This window comes from Salmo salar, chromosome ssa20, assembly GCF_905237065.1.
Source record: "Salmo salar chromosome ssa20, Ssal_v3.1, whole genome shotgun sequence".
In the NCBI taxonomy this organism is placed as follows: domain Eukaryota; kingdom Metazoa; phylum Chordata; class Actinopteri; order Salmoniformes; family Salmonidae; genus Salmo; species Salmo salar.
This window is the reverse complement of record NC_059461.1, coordinates 33,506,878-33,532,584: the sequence shown is the minus strand read 5'-3', so window position 1 is coordinate 33,532,584 and position 25,707 is coordinate 33,506,878. Positions and strand designations below refer to the sequence as shown.

The 25,707-nt window shown below is 44.3% G+C and overlaps 1 protein-coding gene across 1 annotated transcript in view; it reads right to left on the bottom strand.

Moving 5' to 3' along the window:
- LOC106580465 (palmitoyltransferase ZDHHC8B) overlaps nt 1-25,707 on the bottom strand; it is a 100,722-nt gene that overhangs the window by 19,469 nt on the left and 55,546 nt on the right. The window contains exon 2 of the mRNA XM_014161567.2: nt 2,016-2,137. Coding sequence (XP_014017042.1) covers nt 2,016-2,137 — 122 coding nt within the window. The remainder of the gene's footprint in view (nt 1-2,015; nt 2,138-25,707) is intronic.

Genomic DNA, 25,707 nt, shown 5'->3' with positions numbered 1-25,707 from the left:
ATGTTTTGCAGAGGGGTCAAATACTTATTTCCCTCGTTAAAATGCAAATCATTTTATAACATTTTTGACATGCGTTTTTTCTGGATTTTTTTGTTGTTATTCTGTCTCTCACTGTTCAAATAAACCTACCATTAAAATTATAGTGGGCAAACGTACAAAATCAGCAGGGGATCAAATAATTGTTTCCCTCACTGTGTGTATATATGTGTGTGTGTGTGTGTGTGTATATATATATATATGTGTGTGTGTGTGTGTATTAATATATATATATATATATATATATATATATATACACACACACGTAAGTTTGAGTGTAAGGGTTGGTTGGATGTGTTTAAACCATTACACAGTAATGGTTAAAGCCCAGAGGGCCTGCATTTGGATGGATGACAAAAAAATGATCACATCAACTGCACACCCTACTCATTGGACGAGTACATTTCCAGAGTTTTTGTAGATCTTTGCACAATGGGCCACTTGACAATATTTCTATGTGAAGTGTATTGCTCTGGAGCAAGATAGGAAATAAAATGTGATGTCTTTCAGTTCATCAAAGAGCCCATTCAACCTGAAGGATGATCGTCATGGGATTCGTACACTTGGAACAACCACACACACACACACACACACACACACACACACACACACACACACACACACACCTACTGAGAGACTTCACGGTTGTTATGAGTTTTCAGACTCTTCAAATAGATTTAAAAGGTAACTGACTGGGAAACTGAATGTAAACATCTCCCCTGCAGTCTGCTCTTTAAAAACAATCCTCAGCAGACAAATTAATGAGAGGCTTTATCATCCAATACACAATATACGCCTTTACATTTCAAGGCTGTCAAGACTTTACATTACAGAACAATAGAAGCCTTTACATTTGAACCTGGTAGTCACATTCACTGTATATACAGTACCAGTCAAAAGTATGGACACACCTACTCATTCAAGGGTTTTTCTTTATTTTTACTATTTTCTACATTGTAGAACAATTGTTTAACACTTTTTTTGGTTACTACATGATTCCATATGTGTTATTTCATAGTTTTCATGTCTTCACTATTATTCTACAATATAGAAAATAGTAAAAATAAAGAAGAACCCTGGAATGAGTAGGTGTGTCCATACTTTTGACTGGTACTGTACGTCATACACAGATTTACACCAATTGAAGAGAAAGGAATAAACTGTCAGATACAGCCTAGCTCTCTACAGCAGCGATGACAGCTCATGAGGATTGTATTGACAGGGTAGGATCTAGGAAATATACCCCTGAGCCCATACCGCTCTTAGAAGCAGGGATTTAACTGCAGTTTGTTTCTCCCCACACAGATACAGTGTGTGGAGGCAGGAGCAGTAGGATTATCCATGTGGCCACAGGCATCTCAATATAGTGGGCATGCATTTCCCTCTGTAACACTCTCTCTCTATAAAACTACAGCAAATTAAAACTATAAAACTACTGCAGCTCTCCACTCCATCTCCACAACAACCACAATAAGGAGAGACCACTTCGGGAAGATACATGAACCTGGCTGTGTCATATGTGTTGTAACGATTATTACCTGTTTATGGGGGGACAAGTAGTTCTTAAAGTCCGGAGCTTATTATGTTACAAGCATGTTACAACCATAAGGTGTAAATGGACCACATTCAACAATCATTACTAAACATAGGGGCCGGGCCATCCCCCAGGAGCGTGAATGACACACACACAGCTTTTCCCTTTCTTTACCGTTACTAACAGCTGACTAACATCAAGTACTGCCAGTCTTTTTTCTAAGGCAGCAGCAGTTGGCCTCGTAACCTCGACCAGGGCTTGGTCGCCTGGTCACAGGCCTGTAAGTCATGCATAGCATGGTGCAGAGAGGGCCCAGTTATTAGCTAAAACAGGCGTTGTGGGCTAATGGGTACTGAAAAGACCCGGACAGAGAGAGAGAGAGTGAGAGACAGACAGAGACCCATTCATCTCATACAGACACTTTCAGTAGTAAAAGGGAACTGACCTTTGGGGAAGACTCCAGGGTCCATGAAGGTAGCCATGCTGAAGTTGGCCAGCACAAAGAGGAAGACGACGCCATTGTAGAAAGGCACGGCGGGGGAGATCGTGTTGGTCAGCCAGGGGCACCTGGAGAGGAGAGAGGACAGCAGTTAGGAAACTCCATTCATAGTCCTTTCATACATAGTGATATCTGAGGATTCAGAGATAGGAGGCACGCAATGAATGACACACAAATGCACAATTGGATGCGCACATATCTTACTTAGAATATGTGGACAACTACAAATACCTGGGTGTCTGGTTAGACTGTAAGCTCTCCTTCCAGACTCACATCAAACATCTCCAATCCAAAGTTAAATCTAGAATTGGTTTCCTATTTCGCAACAAAGCATCCTTCACTCATGCTGCCAAACATACCCTCGTAAAACTGACCATCCTACCAATCCTCGACTTCGGCAATGTCATTTACAAAATAGCCTCCAATACCCTACTCAATAAACTGGATGCAGTCTATCACAGTGCCATCCGTTTTGTCACCAAAGCCCCATATACTACCCACCACTGCGACCTGTACACTCTCGTTGGCTGGCCCTCGCTTCATACTCGTCACCAAACCCACTGGCTCCAGGTCATCTACAAGACCCTGCTAGGTAAAGTCCCCCCTTATCTCAGCTCACTGGTCACCATAGCAGCACCCACCTGTAGCACGCGCTCCAGCAGGTATATCTCTCTGGTCACCCCCAAAGCCAATTCCTCCTTTGGCCGCCTCTCCTTCCAGTTCTCTGCTGCCAATGACTGGAACGAACTACAAAAATATCTAAAACTGGAAACACTTATCTCCCTCACTAGCTTTAAGCACCAGCTGTCAGAGCAGCTCACAGATCACTGCACCTGTAGATAGCCCATCTATAATATAGCCCAAACCACTACCTCTTCCCCTACTGTATTTATTTATTTTGCTCCTTTGCACCCCATTATTTCTACTTTGCACTTTCTTCCACTACAAATCTACCATTCAAGTGTTTTACTTGCTATATTGTATTTACTTTGCCACCATGGCCTTTTTTTGCCTTTACCTCCCTTATCTCACCTCATTTGCTCACATTGTATATAGACTTATTTTTCTACTGTATTATTGACTGTATGTTTGTTTATCTCCATGTGTAACTCTGTGTTGTTGTATGTGTCGAACTGCTTTGCTTTATCTTGGCCAGGTCGCAATTGTAAATGAGAACTTGTTCTCAACTTGCCTACCTGGTTAAATAAAGGTGAAATAAAAAAATTATAAAAAAATATGCACCTATAAACTCAGCAAAAAAAGAAACGTCCTCTCACTGTCAACTGCGTATATTGTCAGCAAACATAACAAGTGTAAATATTTGTATGAACATAAGATTGAACAACTGAGACATAAACTGAACAAGTTTCACAGACATGTGACTAACAGAAATGTATTAATGTGTCCCTGAACAAAGTTGGTGGTGACACCTGCAAGTTCCCGGACATTTCTGGGGGGAATGGCCCTAGCCCTCACCCTCCAATCCAACAGGTCCCAGATGTGCTCAATGGGATTGAGATCCGGGCTCTTCGCTGGCCATGGCAGAACACTGACATTCCTGTCTTGCAGGAAATCATGCACAGAACGAGCAGTATGGCTGGTAGCACTGTCATCCTGGAGGGTCATGTCAGGATGAGCCTTCAGGAAGGGTAGCACATGAGGGAGGAGGATGTCTTCCCTGTAACGCACAGTGTTGAGATTGCCTGTAATGACAACAAGCTCAGTCCGATGACGCTGTGACACACCGCCCCAGACCATGACGGACCCTCCACCTCCAAATCGACCCCGCTCCAGAGTACAGGCCTCGGTGTAGCGCTCATTCCTTCGACGGTAAACGCGACTCCGACCATCACCCCTGGTGAGACAAAACCGCGACTCGTCAGGGAAGAGCACTTTTTGCCAGTCCTGTCTGGTCCAGCGACAGTGGGTTTGTGAAACTCAAACAGTTGTTGTTGCCATCCTGTACCTGTCCCATAGGTGTGATGTTTGGATGTACCGATCCTGTGCAGGTGTTGTTACACGTGGTCTGCCACTGCGAGGACGATCAGCTGTCCGTCCTGTCTCCCTGCAGCGCTGTCTTAGGCGTCTCACAGTACAGACATTGCAATTTATTGCCCTAGCCAAATCTGCAGTCCTCATGCCTCCTTGCAGCATGCCTAAGGCACGTTCACGCAGATGAGCAGGGACCCTGGGCATCTTTCTTTTTTGGTGTTTTCAGAGTCAGTAGAAAGGCCTCTTTAGTGTCCTAAGTTTCCATAACTGTGACCTTAATTGCCTACCGTCTGTAAGCTGTTAGTGTCTTAACGTCCGTTCCCATGTGCAGGTTCATTAATTGTTTATGATTAATTGAACAAGCATGGGAAACAGTGTTTGAACCCTTTACAATGAAGATCTGTGAAGTTATTTGGATTTTTATTATCTTCGAAAGACAGGGTCCTGAAAAAGGGATGTTTCTTTTTTTGCTGAGTTTATATGTAAATATGTTGACAAATACTGATCCATACTGATAAGAGGATTGTAATCTGCCTATGAAATGAGGGATGGAGGGGAGATGCAAATAGGTTACTGCTGCACCCCCCTCTTCCTCCATACCCACAATCATCACCTCTACCACACACACACACACACACACACACACACACACACACACACACACACACACACACACACACACACACACAGCAACGGAAACAAGATTTTCAGTATCTTTAATCCTGCCAAATGGGAAAACTATGCAAAAAGGAGGACATGGTGTAAAGCTGGAATTGCTTCTTCGCCTCTTGAGATTCAGAAATAATAACAATGGCATCATCAGCTATACATGGGACAGACCAGATCTCCTCTCAGCCTCAGATATAAAAGTCAATGAGAGATGATGACACATGAGGAAAGGGCTATACTTGGGCGCAGGGCTGAGCTATATTACAATGTCTAACATTTCCTGGAATTAGAGAGGGAGTTGCAGACAGACCGGGCATGGAGACAGACAGACAGCTCGCATAGGCAGTGTGTTACCACTGTGGATGGTACACACTATCTCACTAAATCCTGGTTGAAAGATTCCTGGAATCAGGAGGGAATAAGCACAACATCTGTGAATCCACCTACTAGGAGTTCTGGAAAACCTAGTCCAGGACTAAAACAGAATCACTAAGACATTTTGTGTGTCAAGCTTGATCTTATCCACAGGCTTATTTATCGTCACATAGTGTGAAATATGCAAAGATACCTGGAAAATGCTGCAATCAAGAATACCAAGTAATCCAATTTTTATCACTGCACACATTTTAATTGGATCCGTAGGTAGAAATGTCAAGACATTGTATGAGCCCAAAAAAGTCTCTATGACTCATCGCTTCTACAGGGTCTCCTTCTAGAGGCCCACCTGAGCCACAATGCAGGGTGGTTAACGACAGACAGACAGACAGACAGACAGACAGACAGACAGACAGACAGACAGACAGACAGACAGACAGACAGACAGACAGACAGACAGACAGACAGACAGACAGACAGACAGACGAGACAGACAGACAGACAGACAGACAGACAGACAGACAGACAGACAGACAGACAGACGAACAGACAGACAGACAGACAGACAGACAGACAGACAGACAGACAGACAGACAGACAGACGGACAGACAGACAGACAGACAGACAGACAGACAGACAGACAGACAGACAGACAGACAGACAGACAGACAGACAGACAGACAGACAGACAGACAGACAGACAGACAGACAGACAGACAGACAGACAGACAGACAGACAGACAGACAGACAGACAGACAGACAGACAGACAGACAGACAGACAGACAGACAGACAGAACAGACAGACAGACAGACAGACAGACAGACGAACAGACAGACAGACAGACAGACAGACAGACGAACAGACAGACAGACAGACAGACAGACAGACAGACGAACAGACAGACAGACAGACAGACAGACAGACAGACAGACAGACAGACAGACAGACAGACAGACAGACAGACGAACAGACAGACAGACAGACAGACAGACAGACAGACAGACAGACAGACAGACAGACAGACAGACAGACAGACAGACAGACAGACAGACAGACAGACAGACAGACAGACAGACAGACAGGGCTTTCTGTCGGTCTAAATGAGGGAGCGGTGTTAGTGTACACAACATGAATAAATTAAATGTCTCACGGGGAAGAGGCAGCGGTTTCGAGGAACCACTCTTCTTTGATCAGGCCCGCTCAATCAGTGTTACTGCTTTACACACACACAGTGCACACATACTGTATACACACGCACAGAGCACCAATTTCCTGGCATCTGTTAATGGAGGTGATCCTCTCTCCATCTTGCCTCTTCCTTCCCCCTCTGCTCTGTTCAATTATTCAGAGTGGAGGCTGTACTGTAGGTAGGAGAATGGGATACTGTGCTAGCAGGCCTGGGGGAGCATGGTGACTCACAGTGGTCCCCAGCACCCAGCCTCTGCTCTGGAGGAGGGCCAGTCAAATCAGCCTCTGCTCTGGAGGAGGGCCAGTCAACCAGCACCCAGCCTCTGCTCTGGAGGAGGGCCAGTCAACCAGCCTCTGCTCTGGAGGAGGGCCAGTCAACCAGCACCCAGCCTCTGCTCTGGAGATGGGCCAGTCAACCAGCCTCTGCTCTGGAGGAGGGCCAGTCAACCAGCACCCAGCCTCTGCTCTGGAGGAGGGCCAGTCAACCAGCCTCTGCTCTGGAGGAGGGCCAGTCAACCAGCCTCTGCTCTGGAGGAGGGCCAGTCAAATCATCCTCTGCTCTGGAGGAGGGCCAGTCAACCAGCCTCTGCTCTGGAGGAGGGCCAGTCAAATCAACCTCTGCTCTGGAGGAGGGCCAGTCAACCAGCCTCTGCTCTGGAGGAGGGCCAGTCAACCAGCACCCAGCCTCTGCTCTGGAGGAGGGTCAGTCGGCCAGTCAAAATCAGCCTCTGCTCTGGAGGAGGGCCAGTCAAAATCAGCCTCTGCTCTGGAGGGCCAGTCAAATCAGCCTCTGCTCTGGAGGGCCAGTCAACCAGCCTCTGCTCTGGAGGAGGGCCAGTCAAATCAACCTCTGCTCTGGAGGAGGGCCAGTCAACCAGCCTCTGCTCTGGAGGAGGGCCAGTCAACCAGCACCCAGCCTCTGCTCTGGAGGAGGGCCAGTCAACCAGCCTCTGCTCTGGAGGAGGGCCAGTCAACCAGCCTCTGCTCTGGAGGAGGGCCAGTCAAATCATCCTCTGCTCTGGAGGAGGGCCAGTCAAATCATCCTCTGCTCTGGAGGAGGGCCAGTCAAATCAACCTCTGCTCTGGAGGAGGGCCAGTCAACCAGCCTCTGCTCTGGAGGAGGGCCAGTCAACCAGCACCCAGCCTCTGCTCTGGAGGAGGGTCAGTCGGCCAGTCAAAATCAGCCTCTGCTCTGGAGGAGGGCCAGTCAAAATCAGCCTCTGCTCTGGAGGGCCAGTCAAATCAGCCTCTGCTCTGGAGGGCCAGTCAACCAGCCTCTGCTCTGGAGGAGGGCCAGTCAAATCAACCTCTGCTCTGGAGGAGGGCCAGTCAACCAGCACCCAGCCTCTGCTCTGGAGGAGGGCCAGTCAACCAGCACCCAGCCTCTGCTCTGGAGGAGAGCCAGTCAACCAGCCTCTGCTCTGGAGGAGGGCCAGTCAACCAGCCTCTGCTCTGGAGGAGGACCAGTCAACCAGCACCCAGCCTCTGCTCTGGAGGAGGGCCAGTCAACCAGTAACAGGGACCAGAAACACCACCTGTATCAGTGCCCATGTGGGTAGTCTGTTCCCACAGCTTCTGTGAGTATGGCAAAGCAAAGCTATATCATGTGGGTAATACCAAGAAGGTAGTGAAGGGAGAGAAAATCCTATAGGAGTACAGTCCACTGCGCGAATCTGCACTGCTTTCACCTAATAATCCCCCTTGCCAAGTAGATTAACAGCCAGTATTATACCTACCTACCTGCCAACCTACCTACAGTTGAAGTCGGAAGTTTACATACACCTTAGCCAAATACATTTAAACTCAGTTTTTCACAATTCCTGACATTTAATCCTAGAAAAATTCCCTGTTTTAGGTCAGTTAGGATCACCACTTTATTTTAAGAATGTGAAATGTCAGAATAATAGTAGAGAGAATTATTTATTTCAGCTTTTATTTCTTTCATCACATTCCCAGTGGGTCAGAAGTTTACATACACTTAATTACTATTTGGTAGCATTGCCTTTAAATTGTTTAACTTGGATCAAACATTTCAGGTAGCCTTCCACAAGCTTCCCACAATAAATTGGGTGAATTTTGGCCCATTTCTCCTGACAGAGCTGGTGTAACGGAGTCAGGTTTGTAGGCCTCCTTGCTCGCACGCGCTTTTTCAGTTCTGCCCACACATTTTCAATGGGATTGAGGTCAAGGCTTTGTGATGGCCTCTCCAATGCCTTGACTTTGCTGTCCTTAAGCCATTTTGCCACAACTTTGGAAGTATGCTTGGGATCATTGTCCGTTTGGATACCCATTTGCGACCAAGCTTTAACTTCCTGACTGATGTCTTGAGATGTTGCTTCAATATATCCACATCATTTTCCTTCCTCATGAGGCCATCTATTTTGTGAAGTGCACCAGTCCCTCCTGCAGCAAAGCACCCCCACAACAAGATGCTGCCACCCCCGTGCTTCACGGTTAAGATGGTGTTCTTCGGCTTGCAAGCCTCCCCCTTTTTCCTCCAAACATAACAATGGTCATTTTGGCCAAACAGTTCTATTTTTGTTTCATCAGACCAGAGGACATTTCTCCAAAAAGTACGATCTTTGTCCCCATGTGCGGTTGCAAACCGTAGTCTGGCTTTTTTATGGCGGTATTGGAGCAGTGGCTTCTTCCTTGCTGAGCGGACTTTCAGGTTATGTCGATATAGGACTCGTTTTACTGTGGATATAGATACTTTTGTACCCGTTTCCTCCAGCATCTTCACAAGGTCCTTTGCTGTTGTTCTGGGATTGATTTGCACTTTTCGCACCAAAGTACATTAATCTCTAGGAGACAGAACGCATCTCCTTCCTGAGCAGCATGATGGCTGCGTGGTCCCATGGTGTTTATACTTGCGTACTATTGTTTGTACAGATGAACGTGGTACCTTCAGGCGTTCGGAAATTGCTCCCAAGGATGAACCAGACTTGCGGGGGTCTACACATGTGGCTGTGTGTGGCTGCATTAAGTACTGCAGTGCATCTCCTCCTCATGGACTGCACCAGATTTGCCAGATCTTGCTGTGAGATGTTACCCCACTCTTCCACCAAGGCACCTGCAAGTTCCTGGTCATTTCTGGGGGGAATGGCCCTAGCCCTCACCCTCCGATCCAACAGGTCCCAGACATGCTCTATGGGATTGAGATCCGGGCTCATCGCTGGCCATGGCAGAACACTGACATTCCTGTCTTGCAGGAAATCACACACAGAATGAGCAGTATGGCTGGTGGCATTGTCATGCTGGAGGGTCATGTCAGGATGAGCCTGCAGGAAAGGTAGCACATGAGGGAGGAGGATGTCTTCCCTGTAAAGCACAGCATTGAGATTGCCTGTGTAACGCTCATTCCTTCGGCGATAAACACGAATCCGACCATCATCCCTGGTGAGACAAAACTGCGACTCGTCAGTGAAGAGCACTTTTTGCTAGTCCTGTCTGGTCCAGCGACAGTGGGTTTGTGCCCATAGGCGACGTTGTTGCCGGTGATGTCTAGTGAGGACCTGCCTTACAACAGACCTACAAGCCCTCAGTCCAGCCTCTCTCAGCCTATTGCGGACAGTCTGAGCACTGATGGAGCGATTGTGCGTTCCTGGTGTAACTCGGGTAGTTGTTGTTGCCATCCTGTACCTGTCCCGCAGGTGTGATATTTGGATGTACCGATCCTGTGCAGGTGTTGTTACACGTGGTCTGTCACTGCGAAGATGATCAGCTGTCCATCCTGTCTCCCTGTAGCGCTGTCTTCGGCGTCTCACAGTACAGACATTGCAATTTATTGCCCTGGCCACATCTGCAGTCCTCATGCCTAAGACACGTTCACGCAGATGAGCAGTGACCCTGGGCATCTTTCTTTTGGTGTTTTTCAGAGTCAGTTGAAAGGCCTCTTTAGTGTCCTACATTTTCATAACTGTGACCTTAATTGCCTACCGTCTGTAAGCTGTTAGTGTCTTAATGACCGTTCCACAGGTGCATGTTCATTAATTGTTTATGGTTCATTGAACAAGCATGGGAAACAGTGTTTAAACCCTTTACAATGAAGATCTGTGAAGTTATTTGGATTTTTAAGAATTATATTTGAAAGACAGGGTCCTGAAAAAGGGACACACACATAAAGTGCAGTCAGAAAATATTCAGACTCCTTGACTTTTTCCACATTTCATTACAGCCTTATTCTAAAATGGATTGAATAAAAAAAATCCTCAATCTACACATAATACCCCATAATAACAAAGTGAAAACAGGTTTTTAGAAATTTTAGCACATGTATTACAAATAAAAAACAGAAATACCTTATTTACATTAGTATTCAGACCTTTTGCTTTGAGACTCGAAATTGAGCTCAGGTGCATCCTGTTTCCATTGATCATCCTTGAGATGTTTCTACAACTTTATTGGAGTCCACCTGTGCTAAATTCAATTGATTGGACAAGATTAGGAAAGGCACACACCTGTCTATATAAAGGTCCCACAGTTGACAGTGCATGTCAGAACAAAAACCAAGCCATGAAGGAATTGTTCCTTAGAGCTCCGAGACAGGATTGTGTTGAACACATATCTGGGGAAGGGTACCAAAAAATATCTGCAGTATTGAAGGTCCCCAAGAACACAGTGGCCTCCATCATTCTTAAAAGAAGTTTGGAACCACCAAGACTCTTCCTAGAGCTGGCCGCCCGGCCAAACTGGGGATTAGGGCCTTGGTTAGGGAGGTGGCCAAGAACCCGATGGTCACTCTGACAGAGCTCTAGAGTTCCTCTGTGGAGATGGTAGAACCTTCCAGAAGGTCAACCATCTCTGCAGCACTCCACCAATCAGGTGGTAGAATGGTAGAATGGCCAGACGGAAGCCACTCCTCAGTAAAAGGCACATAACAGCCCGCTTGGCACCTAAATGATTCTCAGACCATGAGAAACAAGATTCTCTGGTCTGATGAAACCAAGATTGAACTCTTTGTCCTGAATGCCAAGTGTCATGTCTGGAAGAAACCAGGCACCATCCCTACAGTGAAGCATGGTGGTGGCAGCATCAAGCTGTAGGGGATGTTTTCAGTGGCAGGGACTAGGAGACTAATTAGGATCGAGGGAAAGATGAACAGAGCAAAGTACCGAGAGATCCTTGATGAAAACCTGCTCCAGAGTGCTCAGGGCTTCACACTGGGGCGAAGGTTCACCTTCCAACAGGGCAACGACCCTAAGCACACAACCAAGACAATGCAGGAGTGGCTTCAGGATAAGTCTCTAAATGTCCTTGAGTGGCCCAGCCAGAGCCCGGACTTCAACCCGATCGAACATCTCTGGGGAGACCTGAAAATAGCTGTGCAACGAAGCTCACCATCCAACCTGATAGAGCTTGAGAGGATCTGCAGAGAATAAGAATTTGTTCTTAACTGACTTGCCTAGTTAAATAAAGGTTAAAAAAAGATAAGAATGGAAGAAACTCCCCAAATACAGGTGTGTGCCAAGCTTGTAGCGTCATACCCAAGACTCAAGGCTGTAATCCCTGCCAAAGGTGCTTCAAAAAAGTAGATTAAAGGGTCTGAGTACTTTTGTAAAAGTGATATTTAAAAATATATTTTATTTTTTGCAAAAAAATCTAAAAACCTGTTTTTGCTTTGTCATTATGGGGTATTGTGTGTAGATTAAATAGGGAAAAAATATTTCATCCATTTTAGAATAAGGCTGTAACGTAACAAATGTTGAAAAAAAAATCAAGCAGTCTGAATACTTTCTGAATGCACTGTACATACATAGCCAGGGGCTTTAACTCACTGTCCATGGTGTTGGTGTGTTTGATGCTAGGGCTGTGGCGGTCATGACATTTTGTCAGCCGGTTACGGTCATGCAAAAGTCTGCCTGTCTCATGGTAATTTTGCGTTAATTAACAAACATGTTTAGCAGCTTCAGGCCTCCACACATACAAGCTGCTGATGCGTGCCTTTGGAACATCTACATTTTAACAAGTCTAATAAATCCATTTAATATACACCATAACAATAAATCCATTATTTATTTTAGGTAAGTCTAAAGAAAATAAAATGTATTTCAGAATATGAGTCGGCCTACGTACTGCATGTTAGGCTATGCGGCATGCCATAGGCTGTAGGCTTGTTCATTTAGCAGACAAGATATGCTTATAATGTTACTATGTTATTTTATATGATTTTATAGTAAGAAGAATATAATTGAACTTCGCTGAATAAAATAGAAAGGATATTTTTCCCATTACGGAGAGAGTGCACATATGAAGTAGCTATGTTGAGTGTAAAAGTGATCAGTTGAAACAGATCCTATAGGGTACGTTAGATTTAGAGTTATTTGGCAACTTTAGTTGTTAATGATACAAACCTTAGAATGTCTTAGAAATCAGAACATACAGTATTTAGGCTGCATGATGTGACTATAGGCTATTAATAATTTGAGAACATCGCAAAACAAGCTTGCACACTGTTCCTTGCCTCAGGCTGCACAGCTGTTCTCTCATCAAGTGATCATATTATCATCCATCAGACTATTCTCAATGTAATATTGTCTTTACTAATACAGTACCAGTCAAAAGTTGTGACACACCTACTCATTCCAGGGTTTTATTTAGTTTTACTATTTTCTACATTGTAGAATAATAGCGAAGACATATACTATGAAATAACACATATGGAATCATGTAGTAACCAAAAAAAGTGATAAACAAATCAAAATATATTTTATATTTAAGATTCTTCAAAGTAGCCACCCTTTGCCTTTATGACAGTTTGCACACTCTTGGCATTCGCTCAACCAGATTCATGAGGTAGTCACCTGGAATGCATTTCAATTAACACGTGTGCCTTGTTAAAAGTTAATTTGTGGTATTTCTTTCCTTCTTAATGTGTTTGAGACAATCAGTTGTGTTGTGACAAGGTAGGGGGGTATACAGAAGATAGCCCTATTTGGTAAAAGACCAAGTCCACAGCTCAAATAAGAAAAGAGAAACAACAGTCCATCAATACGTTAAGACATGAAGGTCAGTCAATATAAAACATTCCCTATTACTACGCTATTCAAAATCAAATACAAATGCACTACTGTAGGCTAACTCTAAGCTGCCCGACACAATCAATGAATCAACAGCGTCGTCTAGGCCTATACATTCTTTCCCAGTATGCATAATAATACAGTCCACACTCAAAGGTGATCACTAGAATTTGTTTAATTTTAGAATATAGGCTAGACTAATTAAAGATATCTTAAATAAAAAAAACAGAACAGAGATCAACTAAGTTCTACAATGGTAGTTTGGGTGACAGTTTGGCTTCAATTTGGCTTCTGGGAGATGTTAGTTCGGCTTAAAATAAATTATCACGGAAAACCAATACATTTTAGAAGCTGTTCCGCCTCCAATAAAATCCCAATTTCACCCTTGGTCTTTGAATGATGTGTTTTGCTCACAGTGATAAGAACAAGGAGTGAGCTACACAAAGCAGTCATTCCAGCTGAAAGAGGCCATTAAGAGTACAGGAGCAGACCATGCAGTGGGTGGAAAATGTGACTCAGTGAGTAGGATACATAATTCAGGCCACAGACATTTGTTAATTAAGTGGCAACAACAAATCACTATTGAACAATTATCAACGCCAATCACAAGTCTGTTTTACAGTAAACGTAAGCACAAAAATAGGGTAAAAAAAAATATATATACAAAAGTTGTCAAAAGTTTAAACAATGTTTTCCCTGTTTGGCGATGAGCTGAACCAAAAGGCCCACAACACACTGCTGGTGCCAAAAGTGTTCTAATGTAATGAGTCTGGTTCTAGAACCTGGGCACTGGGGAGGAAGAAGGCCTGCTGCAATCACCATGGTAATGAACCAGCCAGCCGCCACAATGTGACTGGAAGGTAATGAGGAGCCAGGAGGCCGTTGGCCAGTCATCTGCATTCTACAGGACAGGCTGGCCAATCAGCCTTCAGCAGACAGGCACATGGCTGGGTCCACAGGCCAGACCCGTAACCCAGACAACACACGGAACACAGATAAAACAGATGAATGGATCAGATGACAGGAATAAATGAAAATCATATTTTATCATCGCCCTGACTTCTGAATACATCCTGCCAGTGCCATGGGAGAAAAATAAGCAAGCAGTGAAGATGGAGAAATAAACCACACTTCCCCGGGCTAGCAGGCCCCGTTCATTACTAACACTCAGTCATATCGATCTATCAACAGCCTGCCAGCTAGTCTACAGGCAAGGGCAGCTCTCTCTGGCAGCAGACCTCACTTTATCTTCATATGGGATCTCTCTGTAATATCAGAAACACCATGAGGATGTGCTGTTGCTGAACCTCTGCTGCTCTGTTCCTCCTCCCCATGGGGAAAAATGGCTCACATTATTAGAAAGTAACTTCTGACCATGAGGTGAATCTTATTTTCCACTAAGTCAAACTTTCACTTAGTCTCCCATTGACATAAACCCTGGAATGAGTATGGGAGTTTATTTTACTATTTTCTACATTGTAGAATAATAGTGAATACATCAAAAGTATGAAATAACACACATGGAATCATGTAGTAACCAAAAAAAGTGTTAAATAAATCTAAATATATTTTATATTTGAGATTCTTCAAAGTAGCCACCTTTTGCCTTGATGACAGCTTTGCATCCTCTCAACCAGCTTACTGAGGTAGTCACCTGGAATGCATTTCAATTAACAGGTGTGCCCTGTTAAAAGTTAACTTGTTTTCCTTAACGCGTTTGAGTCAAATCAGTTTTGTTGTGACAAGGTAGGGGTGATGAAGATGATCTTTTACCAAATAGGGCTAAGTCCATATTATGGCAAGATTCTAAAGATTCAAGTATTCTAAATACCCCAATTCATTTTAAGTTCAAAAGAATACAAGATACAAATTGCTGACACCATTCAAACCAATGGGAGTTCGGGACTTTAAAGCCAATTATCTCAGAATCATATTTTTGCTGATAGAACCATTTAGTTCCAAGCTCTCGAGACGTTTAGATAGAGAGGATGGTCTGGCACAACTTCAGTCTTGTATAGTGTAACCCTGCAGCCTTACTCAAGACTCAGATCATGTCTACATCATGTTGTATTGATTGTAGCCAGATTCAATGCAATTGTTATTGGACGTTTCAGTCATAGCAGTGATTAGATAGTGAGCTTTTCAATGATTAGATAGTGAGCTTTTCGGTCATCTGTGATGAAGTGTACGAACAATGCTCAAGGGATGAGCACCACACCACTAACATGCTCTAAATTCCATCGATGGGTGTTGGTTAAAATGTGGGGTTTCTGACAGCAAGCAATAGCTTCATCCTTACAAATGCTTGATTCCTCAGAGTCCCTACCCATTGTGAGTATTACTGTACCTCCCATATCCTGTCAGGCCTCACCTTTCTCCAGGAGGGGAACAATGCCCCTATTGAGGTCTACCCAAGGACATATCCTCATATCATCATCATCACAAGCCTCACCCAGTGTCAGTTTAGGGACAATAAAGATATTCACATAATATAATCATCCCCATCTTAGCTCAGGGACATAGATATTCACATGATAGAACCTCTTCAACTATACACTGGCAGACTCCAGTTGGTGTTTGTTAGTATCGTTCTTGCATATTAAGATTGAGTCTATACAATTATAAAATCCTGTCAACTGCGAACTGGCACGTCAGCCAAAGCACAGAACAATCCCTGCTTTGAAAACTCAGCTGATCATGAATAGAACACAGATCTTCAGCGTGATAGGTTTGAGTCAGTTGATAACGCTAAATGTGAAAGAACATTTCCAACCAATCTAACTGAAATCTTTTCTCACAGTAATGGAAAACATATAAGTGGGAAAAAAACAAGATTTGAGCGGAAAGCTGCCGGCTTTGAAGCTGCTTTTATCTGCTGGAGTGGTTCTGGGAGGGGGAAATGTGCGAGGGCAACGTCTGAGAAACCATCAAAGGGAATCGAGAATCAATCTGGAGTGCTTTCTTTATGCTTCATCTGAAATAAAACTAGAAACAGAAACAGCGGCAGCCAGGTATGACTTGGCACCTCAGACCAAACACTGAGGACGAAACGACAGACATATTAACTACGTTTGGCTCTATTGTGACAAGATGAATCAGAAAACAATCATCAAATCACAAATTGAAATGCATAGTAACACCCCTTCCCCATTGTTAGTGAGGGCATTTTTGAGGGTGGTGCTACTCTTGCATTGGACAGAGAGAGAAGAGCTTGTGGGGTTATTGCATGTTTCCACTCTTCCAGTCTGTCTGTCTGTGAGATTGTGCTCTCATTAATTAAAGTGTTAGTTAGGGTCATCCCAGTGAGCTGCAGATGGAGACCATGTGTTGCTCCAGACTACCCACTGATCCCTCATGTCCTGAGATGGCCAGGCTCAGGCCTCGCCACCCTACCAACCCACAGGGATAGTCAGGCTCAGACCTCCCCACCCTACCAACCCACAGGGATAGTCAGGCTCAGACCTCCCCACCCTACCAACCCACAGGGATAGTCAGGCTCAGACCTCACCACCCTACAGGGATACTCAGGCTCAGGCCTCGCCACCCTACCAACCCACAGGGATAGTCAGGCTCAGGCCTCCCCACCCTACCAACCCACAGGGATAGCCAGGCTCAGGCCTCCCCACCCTACCAACCCACAGGGATAGCCAGGCTCAGGCCTCCCCACCCTACCAACCCACAGGGATAGTCAGGCTCAGGCCTCGCCACCCTACCAACCCACAGGGATAGCCAGGCTCAGGCCTCCCCACCCTACCAACCCACAGGGATAGTCAGGCTCAGGCCTCGCCACCCTACCAACCCACAGGGATAGCCAGGCTCAGGCCTCGCCACCCTACCAACCCACAGGGATAGCCAGGTCTGAAGCTCAGCACTGATTATGTTATCTTTCTCTCATAATCAGGGACAGATTTAGACCTGAGCGATCAGGTGATTGAACTGAATCTTAGCCCAATCAAAAAGAAAACCAGCAGCCGCAGTACTAGGTACCACAAGCCGACTTTGAATACCCCTGAATATTCCCGAATACCCTTGGATACCCCTGAATACCCTTGGCTGCAATAGCGTCCTGCAATCTCAATCCCAGCTCTTTCAAATCATCAAACCTCTCTTTTTCATCAGTCTCATCTCCACAAACAGATCTTTTCCTACTATCAAGCAGGAAAAAAGAGAGAAAGAGAGAGCTTTTGCCTTATTGAAGTTATTTTCGCTAGTAGTCAAACTCTCACTAACTCTCAGTGGTCAGATAACTCAGTCTTCACATCACAGGGTGTAGGAGTAGCAGCGGCCCTGCTCACTGTGGTCCCGAGAGCTCGCTTTGCGTCTCTAATGTATGCACACTTCTGAGACAAACCACTCTGCGCTTATGCACTTCACTTAGTATTCCACACACACCAACAGGCCCGCTGTCAATGGAGACAGCATAGATGTTAAAACAGCCTGTAAAATAACTGGTGACAGCAGGTCATACAAGAAGCGATTTTGCTGAAGGTGGGATGGGTAGGTGAGGAGTAGGAGATGAGGCGAGGAGCAGAGTTTGTTTACTTGTGAGATAGCTAGGTATCTGAAGCTCGTTATTATGCTTGAAATGGCTTTCAGATGAATATAAATGACTGAACCTGAAGCCATTTGAGATACTATGACTGATTAAACTTCCACTTCAGCTATGTATACAAAAGACGGAAGAGAGAGAACGAGAGAGAACGAGAAAGCCTTGGCTAAAGGCTGTTGCTCTATGACTAAGAAGCTGAAATTGAGAACCGTGTACTGCTGTCGCTGCTAAAGAGAGCACACTGTATTCCATCTGAGGTAAAAGCAATCACATTTACATAATTACATAACAGACATATTTGAGACTAAATAAAATGCTTTGCACTGTTGATCTTTATGTCCTGTATTTGCATATTCATTACCAACTTTCATCAACAGTAAAGGAAAAAATAAAATACTGTAACTTGAGGCTATTTCAATACCCTTCAAACTCGTGTTTTTTTCATGTAATCTTAAACGAATTCTTCTCACACGATAACACACAGATGTATTATACATGAGATATTGTTGGCACTTCAGCTTGATGTAGCCTATAGGGAACATGTTTGTCATTTCCACAGTGGACAAGCACCTCAACCTGCTAATGTGTGTGTGTGTGTAGGCCTGCTGGACATGGTGAGCATCATGTGGAGACTCAAGTGTGTTAGGGCCACACTCACCACAGCACTGTGGCCCCTAGGGTCTCCACGTCTATAGGGACTGAGTCATCCATGATGAGAATATGGCAGCAGCAGTACGGGGGTGGAGGAGGAGGGTGAGGACACAGCACCCCCCCTCTGAGCCCCCTACCCACTCCCCTTAAGCTGCTCAGCTTTCCCCGGCCCACGACACAGTAAGCACCACAGGGGGGCTGGGACATAACCAGCCTTGCAAACACACGCACACACACACACACACACACCTTGTAGAGACATTCCACTGACCCTCTTCCGTAAGACACATAACAGCCCCTGTTTCCCTGATGAAATTAAACAAACAACATCCTCTTGTAAGTAATAAACATGGCAAACAATGTCACTTAACCTGATGAAAACCATATTACATTATCCTGAAGTCAACACACCTGACCATGTCAGACTGTGGCTTGGTTCCTGGTCTAATCTACCAAAGAGGGAATGACAAATGAGGGAATCTGTGGCATGTCCTCTATGTATGCGCTTTAGGATTCGGTTTGACCATGACCACAGCCAGCATCCCAAATGACACCCTATTCCCAGGGCCCGTAGGGCTTTGGTGAAAAGTAGTGCATAGGGTGCCATTATTGGATGCAGACACAGAAAACCAGAGCAGCACAGAGGCCAGCTGGAATAAAGAGAGCACTTAGGCAGAAGTCATTATGGCTTAGCCCCACTGGTAAATATGTGGAAGTATTTAGACCACAGTGGCAAGGTCAAATAGTATCCCTGCCAATACCACAAGTGTGCTGTAACCCCATCTATACACAACACACTGACGAGGGATTCTGCTAATAAGGAGACGTGGAGAGACCACCACACCATTTAATCCTCTCCCCATTTGCCTGGCTGGCAAGTAGGGAGTGTGAGTAACGCCCATTGTGCATATCTGAGTGGCAGAAGTTGGCTTACCCAACATCACATTCCTCATCTTATTCTAAGCTCAGACTGCAGGCAGTTGTTGGGGCCTGCTGCATGTGTGGCCACTGTGACATCCTGAAACAACCAATGGGCGGATTCCATAAATCTTGTATACTGCGCGTTTTTTAATTTAACACAAGGCCATGGTTTAAAAGAAAAAAACTAAGAAATTATAATGAAAATGTAAATCCAATTCTTGAGGCTGCCATCTTTACTCTGTCCTTCCCATGTCAAATTGTATTTTAAATCATCTAGCTGGCCAGAGTTCAACATATTTCTAAAATAGTTTCACCTCCACTAAATTAGAATATCCTGCTTCTTTCCTTCTCCTACTACTAGGTTGCCAGGACTCATCCCTGCAGCACACTGAGAGAACTGAGCTGAAACCTGAGGAGGAGACCCAGAAATACTAGACAACAACTCAGTCTCTGGGCCTTGCTGAGAGAGAGAAGTAGGGAGACAGAGACAGAGACAGAGAGACAGACAGACAGACAGACAGACAGAGAGACAGAGAGACAGACAGACAGACAGACAGACAGACAGACAGACAGACAGACAGACAGACAGACAGACAGACAGACAGACAGACAGACAGACAGACAGACAGACAGACAGACAGACAGACAGACAGACAGACAGACAGACAGACAGCGATAGACAGGGAGAGACGAGCGGGAAAGAGAGTGAGAGAGTGTGCTATGAGGTGACCTGGGACCTGTCCATCCGTGTCTCTCCTTGACCTTGACTGCTACTCAGTGATGCTGTGCCCCATTGGCTGTGCGCATACCCCCCGCCTCCCTTACCCCTCCAACCGCTTGCCTCCTCTGACACAGTCATGACTGCTATGCCTTTAATCTCCCAGCGACATCTGCGAGCCATTCCGTGCGAACGAGCGAGGTCAGACCAATTCTCCAGTCACATCCTTTAGGAAGCTGAAGTTGAGCAGGACAGCCCCCACACGCTGTCCAACCTCTCTGACCGTTCTAACCTCCCTTCTCCTGGTTAGTAGCAGTCGGCAACAGAACAGAGAAGATCAGAACAAACTGTCCCTGCATGATAGGCACAACATGGTGTGTAGATGATATTAAGCCACTTTATTTTGAAACAAACAAACAAACAAACAAACCACTGCCATGATGACCATAACACAATGCTGTGTATTTCTCACTGTTGGCTGGTACAGCAGAGCTGGCAGGGATTTATTGTTCAGCCTGCCATGCCTTCTGGTAACATTGTATTTACAATGCAAGCAACAGATTTCCTAACACTGATTAAATGGACATAAGGCATGGTTTTCACAACACAATCCTCCCCCCCCTGCCAGGATGGGATCAAATCCTCTGGCTCCCAATCATCGTCACTAGAGCATCAAGAGCAACCACATATTTAACAAACACAATGAGATCAGTTGTACACGTGAATGTCTGATTCTCAAATTAATGTTTTTGAATTTTTTTTTGGCATAATTAAACAATCAATTCTCAGTGCTTATCCTAAAATATTTTAGACAATGAGAGTGCACATAATACAATTCATATACTTCACAGTATATACAAGGTAAGGGACTAAAAAAGGACACTGGAAAATGTCTTCCTATTTTAAATCCAGTTGTGTTACAGTGTAGCTTTATGTATACAGCTTTATGTATACACATTAGTGATGCACCGATATGACATTTTTGGCCGATACGATATCCAATATTTTCCTTGCCCCCAAAAAAACCTATACAGATAACCGATATTGAACATTTTTGCTGCCTTTTAATCATTCTAGTACAGTTAAATAGTTAACACACACACACACACACACACACACACACACACACACACACACACACACACACACACACACACACACACGCAGCAGTCTAAGACACTGCATCTCAGAGCAAGAGGCGTAACAGTCCCTGGTTCGAATCCAGGCAGTATCACACCCGGCCGTGATTGGGAGTCCCATAGGGAGGCGCACAATTGGCCCAGCGTCGTCCAGGCCATCAACTTACTTGCCTAGTTAAATAAAGGTCACACACACACACACACAAAAGTTATTTTGTTGGCATTTACGCGTGTCCCCATTGCCAGTAAAACATAATCAAAACCTATTTCTTTCACTTACTTGCTGTTTCGTTGTTCATTTGTTCAGTTGTTTCATTCTCAACCAGGATTTATATGGAACGCAGTTTGGGTCTTTGCGTGTAAACCCCCCCCCCCCCAAAAAAAACACGTCACATAGTAATTTAACATCTTCATACATTTTTTACGTAGGTTATTACACATTGATTACACCATCACTCGTATTTCATGTCACAGCGATTCATCGATACGCATGCTATGATGCTGGTAAAGTTGTCTCGCGCACCTACAGTGCTGGTCAGAAAAGAAAGCTAGCTAGCTCATGGATGCAAACAATGTTCTTCCCCAAAAACATAGCAAAACGACAATCTGTTTCAGTAGCTATAGTTAGCTAGCTAACTATATGGCTAGGTGTCATAAAATAACCCTAATTTACAAGACAGTTCTTATTTGATTAATGGTAGTCGGACCCATCTATGTGAAGCTCGCCACAATAAGAATTAGCCACAATAGTGGACTTTGCGGTTAGCCTTCAAAATAAAAGTATAGCATAATTATACTATTTGTATTCATTTTCACCCCTGTCAAGGACATACTTTTATTTTGAAGGAAAATCGATAATTCCACTATTGTGCCTAATCCTTATTGTGGCTAGCTTCACAACACATCACTAGCATTCACAATGCATCACTTGCCAGATGAAGCTAGCTGGCTGCTTATAACGCTGGCTTTGGGCAACAGGGTTAAGTAGCTGACTAGCTATTAATTTTCATGAACTAAAGTTTGATTTCTATAGGCGAACAACAAGTGGCAACCTTGCTAATACTCACAAGGATTCCTAAATCATTGCTAAGAATAATGAAAATGACTGCAGTTTCTACTGGTCATTGTTTTCAAGCTGGTTGTATTGGTGCTAGCTAGGTACCAAGCTAAAGCTAGCTACCCCAGAAGTTGCGTTTGAACAAATTATGCTTTATTACCAACGCGGTATTGTAAACACATCGTTCGTGTCTGGGGTTTGCTTGTTTGCAGACTTTTGTGTACAGCTTTGACAGTGTTACTATATCTTTTTTGACACTCAAAGACCCAAACGGCGTTCTATAGTATGTATGTCGTGAAGCTAATAGCAGTGACGCTATTACTGTGTAACTCCGGTAGGGTAACATCTGAAAAATAGCGCACTTGGTAGTGTGTACCGGTGCTCGACCTGTCGGCAAAAGCCAACATCACCCACGACAGAGAACGGTTGATTGTCAAGGGCAATGAATTTAATGGATTTCACCTTTGAGTTGTCTCGCAGAAATGTTCTTACTCTTTCAAATGACTGCTCGACTTCTTGACTGCTCGATCCACACAGCAGACATTGTGTGGGCTAGGTTAGGATTGCTGTGTTGCACATGTAGCGCCAAATTTTACGTGGCATACATAGGTATGCACGGTAGCTTTGACATCGGTTTTTAACATCGGCGTTAAACTAGACATCGGCCGATTCCGATTTGTTCACCGATATATTGTGCATCCCTAAAACACATAGGAGAGGCCTTGGCCTGCCCGCAGCAGCAGACTAGAGAATACACAGGCTGAGGTTTGTCAAACAGACGAGTGAAGAGTCTGCCAGTAAAAATCACTGACGTTCACTCTTCCTGTCTCTCATTTCTCAAGCCAAGCTTCCTTGGTTAGCAGACATTGCTATAAGGTAACTGTGACGGATTCTCTGGCTAGATGAAGATAGTGGACATTGTGATGGAGAGCCAAGTCTCGGAGTGACAGGAGACAGCTCAATGCACGCACGCCGCACGCACACAGTGATGGAGGGCCAAGCGTATGAGACAGGAGACAGACATCTCGATGTAATACACAGTGCCTTCAGAAAGTATTCATACCCCTTGACACATTTTGCTGTGTTACAGCCTGAATTCAAAGTTGATTAAATATATATTTTTCTCACCCATCTACACACAATACCCCATCATGACAAAGTGAAAACATCTTTTTTGAAATATTGAAAAAGAAATCCAGAAATATTCCATTGACATAAATATTCACACCCCTGAGTCAGTACATGTAAGAATCATCTCTGGCAGCATTTACAGCTGTGAGTCTTTCTGGGTAAGTCTATTAGCACATTAGCACATTCTTTAAAACAAATTCTTCAAGCTCTGTCAAGTTGGTTGTTGATCATTTTCAATCCGATTTACACTACCACAGTGTCACTGTTCCCAGCCTGACCACTCACAAATTCTCCTGCTTCGCCCAGAGACTGCAGACACCCCATTCCACTTTCTTGCGCCTTCTGAGTGCCAATGGAAGCCTTAGAAAATGTCACGTTACAGCACAGATGCTGTATTTTCGATAGAGATGCTACAGAATGACAACAAATTGTCAGACAGGGCACTTCCTGTATGGAATCTTCTCAGGTTTTGGCCTGCCATATGAGTTCTGTTATACTCACAGACACCATTCAAACAGTTTTAGAAACTTTAGGGTGTTTTCTATCCATATCTACTAATTATATGCATATTCTAGTTTCTGGGCAGGAGTAGTAACCAGATTAAATCGGGTACGTTTTTTATCCGGCTGTGAAAATACTGCCGCCTATCCCAAACAGGTTAATAAATGTATCGTATCTGTACTGATGGCGCAAAAGCCATGAAAGTGAGACATAGTGTGACAGGCTTACAATGATGGCAAAAAAACATTTGAGAGTGTGCTGACCCTGGTGCTAGAGGGGGTACGCAGCTGGAGGTTGAATGTTTGAAAGGGTAAGGGACTATAAAAAGTTTGAAAACCACTGCTCTACAGGATAATACCATTTTTAGGAGATGCTAGATCTTTGTTAAAGCTTTATTAATATCTAATGAATTTATCATAATTTGACATAATAGCGAAAAAGATTACCAATGTTTAATGGGAGATGCAGATTTAGCCCTGGATATTGAATCTAGCCTACAGTATAATATGAAGTGTTTACCATATGAAGCTAATAATACCATTCTTTCCAACCCCCTGCTGTAATCCTAGATGTGGATAACAGATTTAATTCAGTCTTAATGATACAGTACTGTGTTAAACTACTAATATCCTCACCACTCGCCACACTCCCACAATATAACACTAGACGTTGTACTAATGGTCTCTGGCAGGCCCAATACAGCCCTATAAATGTAGTGCATCACCTCTGGCCATTAGGAAAGGTTTCTAGGGTGCAGTGCTGGCTCCATATTCCAACCAAGCCCACATGCCTGGGCTGGAGGGAGCCTGGGTCTGGGCGTGAGACCAAAGAGCCTCTCCATCCCACCATCCATCCCTGCCCTCCTACCCACAACAATGCATCCAGATGTGCTTCGCTGTGGTCCACAGCTTCACACGTACTGCCACATCCTGGGGGCCATTATAAAAACCGCCAGAGGTATACTGTAGTGGAGGCAGTCTATAGGCCAAGCCTAAATGGTATTTACCTTGTATGTGTATTGAATATAGATCTAGCAAGGTGTAGTAGAAGAAGTACCCTCTGTAGCGTAGGGCAGGCTATAGGTGCTATTTACCTTGTATGTGTATTGAATATAGATCTAGTAAGGTGTAAATTAATAAATAGTAATTGCTTTAAGCTGGAAGCTCCACCCACTTTCCCCAGACCATTCCATGTTGGGCCTTGATCCATCATGAGTCCTGAGTTAAGGCAGGTGCATTTGCTGACCCTCCCCTGAGACTTTCCCCCACCTCCCTCTCTCTCTCCCATCACCATCCTCCATATCTCTCTGCACCCAACCCTCTCTCCTCCCTTTCTTTTTGAAATATTTTTTTAATTTAACTTTTTTTGCTGTTTACATAGGCAAAAACAATAAACAACTTAACATTTACATACATTTCCACAAATATTAATGACATCACACTTGCTCAGATCCACGTTCCCACAGTATCCGCACTCAATGTTGTTTCTGATGCTTCTTGCTATATTTAAATAAAGCATTTGATTCTTCCATTCTCTTAATGTTAGAGTATAATTTGACTTCAGCATTTAAGTAATAGCTTCCTCAATATAAGTGACAAAAATAATATTGTCCAACCCATTGGGTATCTCATCGTACCCCCATATGCCATATCTCGAAATATGCAGATAGATGGATTAAAAGTCAACTTACATTGTAAAACTTCTGACAGACAACTTTTTAACTC